At 45.7% G+C, this 16114-nt stretch overlaps 1 protein-coding gene across 1 annotated transcript in view; it reads right to left on the bottom strand.

Annotated features, from left to right (window-relative positions):
• Dock3 (dedicator of cytokinesis 3) overlaps positions 1-16114 on the bottom strand; it is a 186155-nt gene that overhangs the window by 12014 nt on the left and 158027 nt on the right. Inside the window, exons 39-49 of the mRNA XM_042665982.1 lie at positions 15777-15863; positions 14083-14187; positions 11425-11566; positions 10591-10757; positions 10353-10439; positions 9736-9915; positions 9062-9145; positions 8823-8939; positions 6411-6532; positions 5021-5159; positions 4354-4501 (exon numbers count right to left, since the gene is read on the bottom strand). Of these exons, the coding sequence (XP_042521916.1) occupies positions 4354-4501; positions 5021-5159; positions 6411-6532; positions 8823-8939; positions 9062-9145; positions 9736-9915; positions 10353-10439; positions 10591-10757; positions 11425-11566; positions 14083-14187; positions 15777-15863 (1378 nt within the window). The remainder of the gene's footprint in view (positions 1-4353; positions 4502-5020; positions 5160-6410; positions 6533-8822; positions 8940-9061; positions 9146-9735; positions 9916-10352; positions 10440-10590; positions 10758-11424; positions 11567-14082; positions 14188-15776; positions 15864-16114) is intronic.

Here is a 16114-nt window from a genome sequence, read left to right as displayed (position 1 = left end):
CTCAGGCTGTCCGTGTTACTGCAGCTCATGCGCTCAGTTTGGCTCAGGAAGCCAGCCCCACATCTGTGTACTCACTATTCCTGATTCAAGTGAAGGTGGAGGGACATCAGTGTGCAGGTCCAGGCAGGGCTCAGGTGCTTTGCTGAGGATTTGGATTCATGTTACAGTGGCTTTTCTGGTGCTTAGTAAAGGGGTACTGTACTTGTTTTTTTGTTTGTTTTTGGTCAGTCATAGGGCTTGAACTGTGGGCCTGGGCACTGTCCCTGAGCTCTTCAGCTCAAGGCAAGCACTCTACCAACTTGAGCCACAGCGCCACTCCCAGTTTTCTGATGGTTTGTTGGAGATAAGTCTCATGGTCTTTCCTGCCCAGGCTGGCTTTAAGCCGTGATCCTCAGATCTCAGCCTCCTGAGTAGCTAGGCTTACAGAAGTGAGCCACCAGCGCCCAGCTTGGTGCTGTGCTTCTTGTCCAATTCTATTGGCTCAATTCCATTCCACTGCCCTCTATCCTACACAGCTAATTCTATGGTAGGAGAGGAGTGATGATAACTTCCCATGAAGACATTAAAATGTGATGAGGGCTTCTGGCTTTTGAACAATTTCAGTTGTACTCTGATAATGGAGGCTACACCCTACTTAGATTGGGTTCAAAAATCGGTTCTCTGCCTCTAAGCAGCCCTTAACCACCAGAGGGAGCTGCTGACTTACAGTAGTTCAGACTGTCTTGTAAGCTATTCATCTCAGAGGGTTCCAAAGCAACTGGGTAGACAGGGTGGATGGGTATGGCACTGAAGGACGTTGGTCTCATGACCACTCCTGATAGTGAAGAAGTAAATCCAATGAAGACTTTGCTTCAGACCGCCTCCATGAAAGCCATCCCCTCATCAGTAACAAGGGACGTTAACCTCAGAGTAGACGAGACAGTTCCCTTCCTTCTTTACCCAGACTGCATCTGCATTTACTTCTGCTCTGCAACCTTCATTGGAAAACATGTCTTATCCTATGATGTCATATAGCTTGTTTTTCTCTCATATGGATTGTGGGGCTTGAACTCTGGGCCTGGGCACTGTCCCTGAGCTCTTTTGCTCAAGGCTAGCGCGCTACCACTTAAGCCACAGCGCCACTTCCAGTTTTCTGGTGGTTCATTGGAGGTAAGTCTCATGGACTTTCCTGCCCAGGCTGGCTTTGAACCGTGATCCTCAGATCTCAGCCTCCTGAGTAGCAAGGATGACAGGCGTGAGCTACCAGCACCCAACTTCTCATAGGGCTTATTAACACTGTGCCTGACAGATTTCGGACCTGCATGCAATACGGGTTAGATTAATACTGTGGTATAGAGGTCACTACAGTCCTCAGCTCCCTCCTACCCTGGGGTCTATCTAGTAAGCACTTGCTTGAACTATATCTCAGAAATCTTTTTTCTTTTTTGTCGGTTATGGGGCTTGAACTCAGGGCCTGGGTGCTGTCTCTGAGTCTCCTTGTGCTCAAGGCTAGTGCTCCACCACTTGATCCACAGCACCACTTCTGGTTTTTGAGTGGTTAGTTGGAGATGGGTTTCATGAGGACGTTTCAGCACAGGCTGGTTTCAAACTCTGATCCTCAGATCTCAGCCTCCTGAGTAGCTAGGATTACTGGAGTGAGCCACCTGGGTCCAGCTTTTTTTTTTTTTTGGCCAATCCTGGGGCTTGAACTCAGGGCCTGGAACTGTCCCAGAACCTCTCTGCTCAAGGCTAGCACACTACCACTTGAGCCACATAGAACTACTTCCAGCTGTGTATGTATGTGGTACTGAGGAATCAAATCCAGAGTTTCATGCATGCTAGGCAAAGCTCTCTACCACTAAGCCACATTTCCAGCTCTCTCTCTTTTTTTTCTTTCTGTTGGTCATGGGGCTTGAACTGTGGGCCTGGGCACTGTCCCTCAGCTCTTCAGCTCAAGGCAAGTGCTCTACCACTTGAGCCACAGCGCCACTTCCAGCTTTCTGGTGATTCAGTGGAGGTAAGAGTTGCACGGGCTTTCCTGCCTGGGCTGGCTTTGAACCTCAATCCTCAGATCTTAGCCTCCTGAGTAGCTAGGATTGCAGGCATGAGCCACCAGGGCACAGCTTTCATTTTTCTCTTGTTGGGAGTTTTGCTAACTTTGTTCAGGCTGGCCTCAAACTCAAGATCCTTCTGTCTCTTCAGTGAATAGTTGGTATGGCTCCATACTCAGCTGTCTTCCTCTCATTCTGGTTGCATCTACCCTTGCCATCCTTCTTTGTTCGATTTAGTCATTTTGTTTACTTTTGCCAGTTGGGCCCAGTTCTGTGTAGTTGTTTTGTTTACATTTGCACATAATATCTACCCAGAAAGGGAGAAAACTCTTCTCAACCTTCCCTGAGTGTCTCTAAAAAATGTCCATTAATGCTTTTCTTCCCAAAACACCCATGCCACTTCTCACAACATGGGGATAAGCAAAATGAGGTAGACCCTATTCACTTTCCTGAGGGGAGGGGACCTTAGTGATTTGACTGGTCAGTAGAAATATGGCCAGGCAGCTTCTGCCTGGGTTTCTTGGAATGCTTGCTTGCTCTGGGGAAAATCAGTAGCCATGCTGAGAGAAGCCTAGGGTCACTTGGAAAGTCATATGTAGGAGCTCAAGTTGACAGTCCCAGCTCAGCTCCCTGTTGACAGCCATCACTAACGGAAAGTGATATAAGTAAGCCCTCTTGGACATCAAACTCAAATGAGCCCTAGGTGACATCTGATTCAGTGAGCCCTGTTAAGGCATAGCCTGGTGAGAGATGGTAATGAATTATTTTAAGACCCTTGTATTTTGAGTTTGGCCTACTGTGCACAACAAATAACTAAGCCATTTGAAATTAAAAGTTATTTCCAAAGGAGGAGAAAATAATTCCTCTTCTAGTCTGATGTAGTGCTTTACTTAAGGCAAGATCGATGCAAATTCCCCAGTAAGCACTTGGTAAGAGCTTGGTATTATGAAGAGACCAGTAACTAGTAAGCTAGAAGGATAAAGGTAGTAAGAGCCAGCATATAACTTCCCTGATGGCAACCGTATCTCAGAAGAATATCTAAGCAATGCCAAAGTAATACAATCTTTAACAACAATCATGACTCAGAGATCTTTCTTAAGAATAGCCAGATAAAATTGAAGATCTAACTAAGACTATCTTAAAAATTTCAGGTTAAGGAAAACAACAACAAAACTCAACTGGGAGGAGGGGGTGGTAACTAAGTTTGTTTCTACAGCTTTAATCAGGAGTGTTTTCTGCAAGACACTAAATGCTGACCTCCTAGTAAATGTTCACATCTACTTCCAAGGTTTCCTTCCCAAAGCCATCCTTCAGTGTTCTGTCTCTTCTTTATTTTTGCAGTCTTAACAGACTAACAAATGTACCAATTTGTTGGTTCATTGGTTTAACACTTGAGAGGACTGCTCCCAAATGTTGGCTCCCCTCATATGGATCCCATAGTTCCTACGAGGAAGGCAGCATGAATGATAGAATGCCATCAGACTGAGGGCTGGTGTGTATAAAGACCTGTAGTTCACATTCAGCTTCTGCCTTCACTGGACCTGTTCCCCTATGGAAATGTGCAGCTAGATAAAGGTGGAAGCAGGTGACTGCGCTGTTGTAACTCACATTTCCTTCCTCCACATTGTCACAGCTTTTCACAGTTGGTCACTGACATTCCACTGTGTCATACCATTTCCAATCTTCAAATCTCTTCAAGGTTTGTGTACTTTGAAGAGAATCTTTCTTTAGTAATCTTCCAAAATGTAAATTTATACCATTTTTCGTTCCTTTTTTTTTTTGGTCAGTCATGGGTCTTGAACTCTGGGCCTGGGCGCTTATCCCTGAGCTCTTCAGCTCAAGGCAAGAGCTCTACCACTTGAGCCACAGCGCCACTTCTGGCTTTCAGGTGGTTAATTGGAAATAAGAGTCTCATGGACGTTCCTTCCCAGGCTGGCTTTGAACCTTGATCCTCAGATCAAGGATTGTAGCTAGGATTATACCTAGCAAAAGACTTACTTTTTGCCTTGACTGGATGCTAATTCTTGCAAACATTTCAGTGGGAAAGAACTGAGCTTTCTTCTGGGCCACGTCATTACTGAGGTAGAAAGGCAGCAGTGCTGGCTAGCCAGGGCAGCACAGTAGCCATAGCAGTAGACACTGCCACAGCAATGTCTCTAGTTGGCGAGCCAACTAGAGACAAGGGTCTGGAGGCAGGAATCCTTGAATCCTTGATGCTAAAAGTGCAAACAAACATTCTCCAAGACACAGAGCACTCACAGAAGACAGAGGATGAGTAGAGATCATGAAGCCCTCTCTTCAAAGCAGTTCCCTACCATCTTACCTCGGGCACTGGAAGGAGCAGAGGTAATCATCTGGGATGGTGCTGAGTGAGTGGAACTCAGGCTGGAGGAAGAAGGGCTTGCCTGGGACGAGGACAGAACAGAGACGTTGGTGACTGAGCCCTGGTACCTGGGGTTGTGATACGTGAGCTGCAAAGGGAGAGAAATCAGCAGGACAGAGTTCTGAATGTCCAGGACTGAGGGACTGGCCCAGAGTTGGCTTCTTCATGCCCTGAAGTATCTAGACCCAGTGCCTGATGTGGTATCCTGGACCCTGAGGGAGGCCAGGCTGATGGCTAGAACTAAGAATTACCCAAACCACCCACATGGAGGAAAACTGTTGGGTTGGTTCTACTAGGTACCCATAGAGGATGCAGAACCTAGCCATCAGGAACATCAAGCTAGAAAGTAAGCTGGCAGAGGATCTTTCTCATCAGTGAGAACAGCCAGGACTGACTGGAATTCCTTCTTGGAAAATAAGGCTCGAGGACTGAGACTTGGGAATGGTATGTAGAAAGAAGGCAGCTTTGCTAGTTCTGGTGAGGGGGTTTACAAAGTCAGAAACTAGAGAACTAGGCAGCGTTGCCAGCCCTCAGACCAGATCCTCCACAGAAAAGTGAGTCCTCTAGGCATGGTACCCTGCCCATTCTCCTTGGACAGCTCTGGTACCTGCATGTGGTGGTACAGGTCCTCAGGAGCCTCGCCCATGGAGCTGTCGCCCATCATCACCATGTTTCCCGCTTCACTAGACGCATGTGAGGAGAGAGAGGATGATGAATGGCGGCCTGTGCCCATCAAGTTCATGGGGCTGTGAGCAAGAGTGGGGAAATAGGGAGGAATCAGGCCATGGCTGAGAAAGCATGCTGGGTAGTAGGGACAGCGGAGGGATGTGCATATGGTCATCCCAGGCCTTGGCCATCATTGATTGGGAGTGTGCTGTAGCCAAGGTTGACATCCATCTGAGCTTGGAGCAGTCCTGGGCTTCACTCTGCTGCTCAGGAGCCCCTGACCTGGGAAGGACTATAATGGACTGGCACAGCTCTACATAGAGCTCAATGGATTATGGCCACTCAGTCTGGTGGCATTCACAGTTTATCGAGAGGAATGATACTCAGGTCAAGGATTTCACCTCCCTCTTGCTATGGGTTTGCTAGTCTGAGCAGTTGCCTATCCCTATCCACAACCATGATGAGATCTTCTCCTGTCAGAGATGTCTTCCTGGTATTGAGACCCTATCAAAATAATTGGCAACGAACTATCTGTGGGTTTCCTTCCACACCAGACTCCATAGGCATGTCAACAGTTTTGCTCTATCAATACCAGGAAGCCCTTCATTGATTTGTTCTTACTCATTCACTGAGTAGCCACTCTTGTTTTGGGCTGCCGCTCATGGTAGAAAACAAATCTAAGCAATAGATCTCTCATTGTTCTCTCCCCAAACCTTGTCCTCCTATCCTACAGACTGAATATCCTTCGCTGAGCTCAGCCAGGCCAGAACTCTTGATTTTCAAGCAGTCACACTTTGAATGTCCACATCTTTACCTCATTCTCTTCCATAAAACCAACTGCTAATCCTCATTTGCCTTGGGGTTAAGCCCAAAGATCCACATGAAGAGGCCCATGCAGAGCTGACTCTGCCCTGGCTTCCATGCCCTAGAGTCCTTTACTACAGCCACTTGGCTTTATGAAGTACTGATCAAAGTGGCTTGTTCACACCTTAAGGGTTCTGCATGTGTCCATTACTTTGCCTATATCTCATCACATTGTTTTCCTAACCTTTTTTCTGCATAGCAAGTTTCTAACTGTCCTTCAGGATTTAACCTGATGCTACTTCCTCTGTATTCCCACAATAGCATGTGTATACCCAGGACAGTGACTGACTGGATGCAGAGCCTGGGTCCTGTGACAAGAGCTGCGTGGCAGGGCTGTGAGGGAGTAGAGGGGGGAGGTAACAGGGAATTCAAGAATACACACGCACTCTCTAGAACTCTTTTTCTCTGATGCTTATCCTCCAGACTTACCTGTCTGGAAGGAGCCCTCCCCAGTCCTAAGGCCGTACCTGTGCCGGTGGGTCATCTTGATGTTTTCAGGGCTCATTGGACCATGTGATGCCAAAACATTTCCCCGGGGAGTGCTGGAGCCTGAACATGCAGGACTTAGTTTATCCAAACCTGGAAACTCCTGTTGAGAAACGCATGTGTGTTCACAGAGAGCAAAGAATCGATCGGCAAAAGGTAAGAGGGATGTGCTGGCTGGTGGTTAAAAATGTAAAAAAAGAACCATCATCTGAACTGCTGATTTCTTTTAGGTGATGATTAAACACTCCCCTAACTATACTAGAGGCTATACCAGAAGCCATGAAACCCTGGGTGGACTCTGCTAATAGAAAGCATACCTAGAAATAAGCTGAGGTTGGTTTGCGCATAAAGGACTGTGTTAATGACTTTCTCTTAATATAAAATAAAGTGCAACAGGGCTGGAGAGGAGGTTAGAGAAGAGGAAGAACTTATTATAAGTTGTTAGTGAGAAGATCTTACATAAGGATTGGGGCTGTGTTTTATTGGATTGCTAAATGGACCAGTTCTTAGTGAGCTGAGTTAAGTTGCCTGTGACATGGTCTATGGGGAAACAGGAAACAAAGTCCTGATGTAATTGAAAAACAGCACAGTTCAATTTTGGCATAATTAAATTCTTACTAAGTATGTAGACTTCGTGGCAGCAACTTCTAATCTTAAACCCTCCTGGGTAAAGGCATATTAGTCTGTCTCTGTTTGTGACTCAAACAAAGCATGACTTCCTCAAGTCCTTCACAATCTATAGTCGACAGGGTTCTAAGTCTACAGATGTTTCTGAGCTTGGTCTGAAGAAGCAGCAGGTTGTCCTCACTTCCAAAGTGTTGTGCCTAAGGATGAAATATACTTATGCAGTCTAAGAGGACACTTCCATGTGTGCACATGGCTGCACTTGCTGTGTATGCACAAGCATTTTGTGCTTTCTGACACAGTAACTGGGCTGCCCAGGTGACAGAGCACAACTCCTGTGGCTAGGCTCTAGGTTGCCTGGTCCACCTGCTGTGATGAGGAAGTCTGCATACAGTAGAGACAAGCCAAGCTAACAGGAGACACAGTTACAGGTAATAGAATATCTATCATGGAGTGATACTACTCAAGTTCTTTTTTAAGTAGTCAGTTTATAGTTTTAAGGGGAGGGTATTAATTTTCTTCACATTTCACCTTGAAACACCATGGGAGAATCCTGATAGGAAGGAGAAATTTTAGGCTCTAGAGGCTTTCCTCTGAAAAATATGGTCTTCATTTAAAATATGACATTATTCTTTTCCACTTTTACTTTTCATTCTGTGCTTATTTGTACAGAAACAGGCTAAGACTTGCACTGGAGACTGGCGGGACTAAGATGACTTATAGCATCCAAGAACAAAGTAGGTCCACAAGGAGCAGGCCCACTGAATCTGAGTGGTCCATCTATAGCCTCTGTGGCTAGGGGTCATTCCTAAAGAGTAACTTCTTGTCCATGACAGCCTGGCTCAGCATCTAATAGTTCTACTTCTGCCTAGTAATAGATAATATTAACAGGTGGCAAAAGAAGAGCTTGACTGAGAATGGGATAGTATAGCAGGTGGTTTGGGATCATAACCTTTGAGGTTTGGGAGCCAGCCTTAAACTTCCTACAAAGGAAGGCTTCTCTAGGATACATATAGAAACAGCCCCATGGTTAAAAAATTGGGTAAAAATATGTGAATAGGAGGCTCAGGACTATCTGAGCCCTATCCTTAGCCAAGTAGAATTTCCTGTAAAGACCCTGCCAAGGAAAACTGATCTTGGAATATAGGTCCTACCTGTGTCCATCAGGCCAAAGGGCAAAGGCCAGAGTTTGGGAGGCCTCTAGGGCCAGGTCTAGCCACAGAATCTGCCTGATAGTTCTAAAAGCAGCCAAGAGGAAAGTACTGGGTGCTAAGACTTTCTGAGATATGAGCCTGGGTCACTAGACATCATAGAAGTTGAGATGGAGGGGAGAGGGAAGGAGAGAAGGGAGTCAGAGGAGAAGAAAAGAAAGGAAGAGTGGGAGAGGGAGAGAGAGGAGAAAGAGAGCTGCCTTAGGTCATATTTTAAATCTTTTAGGCTCTTGCAAAGAAAATAATCTCCAAATAGACCCCTTTGTGGAGGCCACATACTTTAATAACACTTCATCTACATGAGCAAATCTCTATTCACTAGCCTGGCATCCTAAAAGAAGTTTTTGTTTTGTTGTTGCTGTTTGTCCTTGACTCTGACTCCTCATTTGGGAATGAGAGGATCCTGATCACCTTTGCCCTGAATAGAGCACCCACACCTGACTCCTGCATCACTGTGGCTGGGACAGCTTCTCACTCCCACCCTCCCTCCTAGTTTTCTTTAGCTTATGGCATGGGTCTGGAGGCAGTACCGCAGGGGCAGGTCAGGGATCAACTTACATGGTACAGACTGGCCCGCATCATTTGGAACTGATCGATCAACTTCTTATGCAAAGGCCTCATTTCTGGGTGTACAAACTTTTCATGGACTGCTAGCCCAATTCCAAGGACATGGACCTATACAGGGTGCCAAACAAGGCCTCTGTGTTAAGCAGGGAAACAGACTTAAGAACTACAGTCATCCTGAAATATTTGGCCTTTCCCACTGGTGGCAGGCCTCAAAATCCTGCAAGCTATACCTGCTCCTGCATTAGCTCTTTGAGTTGGGCAATCTTCTCTGCGTCTCCTGGGTGTTTGGTGATGTAATCTTTATCAAAGAAGGCCTGTGAAGAGAAAGGCCAGATAAGAAATTATTTTCCTACCTAAGATGGGGCCCCAGAGACATGAGTTCAAAGGTGACCCTAAAAGGCAGCTAGGCTGCCTCCTCACTAGTAACTTGAAGCTCTGGTAATTGGGATTTATTATTATTATTATTTTCATTCCTGAGCAGGATTGGCGGTGACCAAGTCACCTTAACTGGGATGCTGGCCTCAGTGTCTCACAGAGCCTGCATGATCTGAATCGGGCAGGCAGGAATGATGGCCTGGGTTTGGGGACTAGCATCTTAGCCAGCCTACAACTCATTTTTTCATAAAGAGATGGCCCTGGGAGGCCACTTAACTTTCTCCCATAATCAGATGGATTAACCACATGACAGAGCTCAGGGAATAGAAATGAAGAACAGGCCCCATTAGAAAGCTGTGTCACGTCAAGAGCTTATAGCTTCACCTTAGAACTATCTCATGCTAGCTTAATCAGAAGATGGTTAGCTGGGAAAGCTTCCCAGGATGGCTGCAATTTTGAGAAAAGGAGCTTCTGAATGGTCTTCTTAGCCATGTTGCCTACGTGGGTCTGATCTAGGGTCCCAGCTTACCTCCTGGTAGCGTGCAATGCCTCCATTGACAGCTGCATCAATGACACCATTCAGGCACATGCTGAGCAGGTTGATATTGCCATGCACCTGCTTGTGTTGGTACTGGCTAATCAGGGCTCGAAGCTCCTGGTTCTTATTCTCAACAACCTGGATGGCATTCTCCAGAGGGCTCACCTCCACCTGGGGACACAAGAGCACAGAGTCCTCCTAGGAACTATGATAGTCCCACATTACATTTCTGAGAGCAGCATTCTACCCCTGTAACGCTGATTTCCTTTGTCCCATGGCCTCAGGACTTCCTGTGCCCTTTCTACTTTTTTCTTCTGAAAGGTCCTTATAGGTACTTGGAAATTCAGCAAGCAGTAAGAGCACTAAGCTCACAGAAACCAGAGAGCTCTGGTTTCATTGAGAGACTGTTTTCTTATTTGTAAACAGGGAGGTTAAGGTGTGCTAAGGTGTGCTGTGTGGTTTAGATGAGAGAAGGCACCCAAAGCTTCCATCATAGGATTGACATGGGAAGCTGAGGCTAGGCAGATGGCCCAAATTCTTTCTTCCTTCAGTCCTTAGAGAGAAAGCTCCCCAGAGTCATGAGGGAGTGGCTGTAAAGCGTAACTCACCAGTTCCCTCCTCTCCACTTCAAACCACCGAGAGATGCCAGGCAAGCTGTGGGTCAGAGTCAGTGTGGTACGCTCAATCCACAGGCTCTGCAGGGAGGGCACAGTCAAATAGCATGCAGTTAGGCAAGTTTTGCACCACCTGCCTGACCCAAGAGATGCAATAGTGCTGATTTCCCAACAAAATCAGGCTAGCGCTTGCACTTGTGAGCACAGCCCCTACTTTCCTTTATTTGTTCACCTTGAACTCATTCTCCTTGTCCTTGGGGCCTTTGTGAAAAGGCCTGTCATAGCGGAACTTCCTCACATTGTTGACTCGATAGAAGCTCTTGACACGATCTGGTACTCTATCCATCTGCAGAACATCCACATAATCTGGAATGGGTGTCACTGCATAGATCTGCAAGTCTGGGCGTGGTATGGAGTGAAGGGAAATCCACACTTATCAAAGAGAAAGACCTGAGTAACTGACCCCTGTTAGTACCTGAAAGAAGATGCACTATAGCCCCTGTTCTCTACTGGCAGCAGTGTTGGAAGCAGTTAACATATTTGGAACAGATGAGGCCTAATCAGAGTCAGACAAATTATCTTCTTTTCCCTGATCAGCAAGTAGTCTTAGCAGCACTCAGCCAACATGAGATGGTAAGAGCTACGTATTATCTGCTTCCTCTTTAAAAAATAGGGGAAAGAGATCAGAAGAATGCTCGGAGAATGTTGCAAGGGTTTGGGCTGGCCCATAACAAAAGCCCTAACAGGATCCCAGTTACACTGTATAATAATCGCCCCTAACCATCTTGGCAGGCTCCTCATAGGGCAGGGTGAAGACTAAACTGCTGATAGGAGCTAGCTTGAGAAGCTATCTCTTTTCTTGCTGATGACCACTATATGGCCACCTGTGGCTAAAGGTGTACCACTTCACTGCCTGTTCTGAGGCCTCTATGTGGAGGACATACCTCAGATTGAGGACTTGGGCCATGTGGGTAGGTTGAATGCCAACTGTGGGGTTGAGGAGCCTTGGTTAGACTCACCACCCAAGATCCCAGCAATCCCCCCTCCACCAAGTGTCAAAAGATACACTGGGCATCACACTGTAGGATGGTATCGTCCGGATGGTTGGGGTGCTGCATGGCGACAGCCTGTGGAAACTCGCTGAGCATCCTTTGCTGGAAGGCCTCAAGCCTCTCGTAGTCATGGCCCCGGCACACATATTCTTTGTTCTGCCAAAATAGCATACTCTATGCCTTGTCTGTACATGGGAGTTAGGAGTTATTCATCTCACAATCATGTCCTAGGAGCCTCCTCTGTACCAGGCTGGAGACAGGTACAGGGCACAACACTCAGTCCCTGTCTTAAGAAAAATAACAGTTGAAGAGGGAAGATGAAAGGAGAATTGCACTGTGGTGTGGCAGCTCTGGGGATGAGGCACAAGCAGTAGGAGCTTGGAGGAAAGAGGAATACCTTACTTGGGCAAGGGAGCAAAGTAGAGCCTGGGATTTTAGAAAACAAAATCAAATGCAAAACCAAAGTTTTTTTTTCTTTGTTTTTAAAGTCCTAGAAGGCCCTCCTACAGTAGCCTGCTAGAGAGGAGTAGGGAAAGCAATTTGTGGTAACAGCCAGAGCCAACTATGTGCCAAGGAATGACTGCTATGGGTAATGCCAAATAAATTGGGGAAGATCATTGTATGCTTTTCTTTTTTTTTTTTTGTCAGTCGTGGGGCTTGAACTCTGGGCCTGGGCGCTGTCCCTCAGCTCTTCAGCTCAAGGCGAGCGCTCTACCACTTGAGCCACAGAACCACTTCCAGTTTTCTGGTGGTTTATGGGAGATAGGAGTCTCAGGGTCTCTCCTGCCCGGGCTGGCTTTGAACCGCGATCCTCAGATCTCAGCCTCCTGAGTAGCCAGGATTACAGGCGTGAGCCACCAGCGCCCGGCTCATTGTATGCTTTTCAATGACACTTTGTCAGCTAGGAAAAGAAACCTAAACACTTACTAGTTCCCAGATAATATTCAGTCATTGGTTATTGCATTGATAAACTCCATTGGTAACAAATTCCTTTGCAAGTAAGTGAGTGGAATGAATCACTGTCATTCTACCTATACATTTCTTAAAACTTTTTGCTATGTCATATTGGGTTTGGGTTAGTTTGCTTTTTGTGGCAAAGTCTTCTTGTGGACAAGATACTCAAAGCCCTGCTACTTTGCCTGCCTCACAGCTGGTCATGCATGATAGAGGAAGAGGTCCCACTGAGGCCACTGCTGAGACTGCCTACCCAGCTGCCTTACTAGACCTATTTCAACAAGCAGTCAGAGACACTGGCAGCTCTTCCTGGCATGTTGTCCCTGTTGTATTTACATTCTCACATGGGTTATTCTTCCTTTTAGCCTAGAATAATTGCTTCTGGGAAAAACATAGGCTAACTGAAATTGGTTATCTTGGACTTCTGTGGCTTCTGTGAACTTTCCAAGTTGTTTGCTGAGATTTGCAGACACTGAACTTTAAGAAGACACTTGAATTGGAACAATCAGACAATCAGAACTAGTCTTAGGGTTTTTTGTTTTTTGTCGGTGGTGGGGCTTGAACTCTGGGCTTGGGCGCTGTCCCTCATTTCTTCAGCTCAAGGTGAGTGCTCTACAACTTGAGCCACAGCACCACTTCCAGTTTTCTGGTGGTTGACTGGCGGTAAGAGTCTCACAGACTTTCCTGCCCAAGCTGGCTTTGAACCACAATCCCCAGATCTCAGCCTCCTGCAAAGCTAGGATTAGGAGTCTGAGCCACAGGCACTCAGCATTTTTTTTTTTAAGTAGTGCTAGAGTTTGAACTCAGGGTCTCAAGTTTGCCAGGCAGGCATTTTTGCCACTGAGCCATACCTCTAGCTCCAATCTAGGTCAAAGCTGCAGATCTATGGCTCATTCCTAAGGACAGCTAAATTTTTATGGTATATAGCTTATGGGCTCAAGATAACTACTGTTTGAGCTTCTGGGTTGTGCTAAATAAATAAAATCACATGCTGCCTCTGGATTGAGCCATGATGGACATTCTGAGGGCGGCCGATCTACGGCCTGTGTTCTGCACCATTTCCTATGAAACCATGATCCCTATGTGTAGCGTTCTCTCTTTTTCTAATACCTGCAAGCACCAACTGACATTGTTTTCACCAGCAGCTTGTCGCAGATTCAAAAACAAGGGAAAAGAATAGAGAATGGAGTGGCACTGAACAGAAATTAATGTGGGGATGAGGAATGCTAAGGATGTCCAGGTACTGAAGAGGAAACACAAGTTTCCTTCCTGATAATGCAGGCCATTTTTCACTGTAGGAAAACTTCCATAGTCAGGGCACAGTGAATTGGTCTGATGATGGCATTGTGAAAGGCATAAATAGGAACAATTTGGAAAGCCAGTTTCAAGCTACTGACGCTGCCAAGAAACTTATTTTCTAAGGAAAAATAGCCCTGCCCATGATAAACAACATTATCTAGCTTGTTCTGATTCCCAAACTTAGGTCCTTCTTGAGAAGAGCTGATTATAATCTCATTCAGTCTAAAACTGTTTGGGCTCTCACAAGCCAATACTATTGTCCTATCCCAGGAGTGGTCTCTCTGTTGGCATCTTTCATGATCAAGCTATATGGGCCAATCCTTTGAAAAGATGTATTCAGTAGACTAGGCTAAAAGGAAGAGTGTAAGTTATAAGTGAATTATGAGTAAGAGTTCTTGTGACCACCTGACTGGACTCACCCGAAGGAAGAACGGAAACTTCCTGCCATAGAAGCCAACCCGAAAGAACTCAGGCTCCAGGCGCTGCTGCTCTATAATGTTATCATAGTAGCTGGCTTCCATTTTCTGTGAACAAGAAAGGTGATTGCCTTCAGGTTGTCTGACTGTTGTTGGTATCCAAAGAAACTTCTCCTAGACCCATCTGAGACTGTCTTCTGGAAAGGGATTAAGGCAACTCTAGGTAAGAAAATAAGTGCCTAGGTATGACCAGTCTTCCTTCAGGGAACTGCATTATGAAAGAGGAAATCCTCCTTCATCACCACCTGATAGGTAGGGCAGGGGAATGTATTTAATATGGATTCTTTCTGTCCAGAGACTTCTGACTTTGTGGGGATTTTTTGTTTTGTTTTGTTTTTAACAATGTAAGGCCTCTCACCCTTACTCAGCGTTGCTTGTTTGGCTGATGCTTTACCACTTAGGCCGTATTTCCATCCTGTGATTTACATTTTTGACTGATATTCATTGTATTAGTTTTGATCCCGAACTAGGGTTGCTTATAACTACTATCATTTCTTGTCAGTACAACTGCATCTTCTCATTCATCTATCACTTAACTAACAGTACTAATAACCATGGTTTAAAAAAAAGGCTCATTTGTGAGCATCACCGATACTGGTTCCAATTTAGGAGATTTTAAACTTCAATCAGTCAATCGACTGATTGATTCATGGTAAATATTTAAGTCTGGCTGACCTGGCTTCACATTAAGGTAAAAGTAACTGAAACTGGGGAGAATAGCACTAATGAATTCAGCCTACTGGAGAACAATGGCCTTCAACAATCAGTGAAGAAATTACTTGTAAGGAACCATTTCCAAATCCCAATTTGGATCAGGGAACTGAGCAGAGTTAGCCCCGGGATGAGGGTGAAGGGAATATAAACTGAGAATGCTACTTTCTTTTTGCTGAAGAAATCAACCACTGTTATGATTCAAAAACTAGTATAAGCAATCAGGAAAAATGTGTGCAGACCTACAACAATCATGGGCATTGGACTTAATTTTTGACTATTTTGCTTCAAAACAAAAGAAGAAGGACAAAGTGCTTAAAAGTTACAAGTCATGGGCTGGGAAGGTGGCTCAGTGGTAGAGCGCTTGCCTTGCATGCCTGAAGCCGATTCCTCAGCACCACAAGCAAAAAGAAAAAAGCCGGAAAGTGGCACTGTGGCTCAAGCGGTAGAGCGCTAGCCTTGAGCTGAAGAGCTGAGGGACAGCGCCCAGGCCCAGGGTTCAGGCCCCACGACCAGAACACCCCCCCACCCCTGGCAAAAAAAAAAAAAGTTACAAGTCATGGGGAAAGATCTAGTAACACAGCTTTTAGATAAAGCATTCTTGCGCAAATTATTTCAAGAAAAGCTTCTTCAGGAAAGTGAGCAGCCATCTTGAAACCTCTTAGCTTATTTTGCCTATGCTGCTCTTCTCAGAGTAACCCTTAGAATCAAGACCATAAAAAAAAAAATCATTTACCAGGTGTGTTTTGGTTCCCTTGTCAGACTGAAAATACCTTGAGGGCAGGATCTTGGCTTCTGCTTCTCCTGTACTGTCCAAGGCACTAAATCAGGGGCCCATTTCACTCAGAATGCTCGCTCAAACTCATGCCATGAGAGTCCAGGCACCTTTGGACACATCTTGGGATGGAAGATGGGATAAAGCTCACCCGAATCCAGCTGAGGCTCTGATAATCGTAGAGACTCTCATACTGACATGCCAGCTCTCTGCATAGTGGGATCCCAAACTCCCAGCTCTGCATCAGAAATAGAAACAGTGAATCAGCATGTTAGGCATCCTCAGAATGGCCTAAGCCCATATCAAACATACCAGGCAACACAACAAAAGGCCTCCTGCTAGCTCCAACTCATACAAAGGAATATAGGCTTCAAAAACAACTTATGGAGCATGACACACAGCACTGTGGCTTTCTAGATAAAGCACAGTTTTCTGGTCTCTACTTAGATGTTGTTGGGTGCTTCCAGGCTTTCCCGGACTATCCTATCA

Source organism: Dipodomys spectabilis, unplaced genomic scaffold (assembly GCF_019054845.1).
Source record: "Dipodomys spectabilis isolate Male_0828 unplaced genomic scaffold, ASM1905484v1 ptg000360l, whole genome shotgun sequence".
In the NCBI taxonomy this organism is placed as follows: domain Eukaryota; kingdom Metazoa; phylum Chordata; class Mammalia; order Rodentia; family Heteromyidae; genus Dipodomys; species Dipodomys spectabilis.
This window is presented reverse-complemented; position numbering and strand designations above follow the sequence as displayed.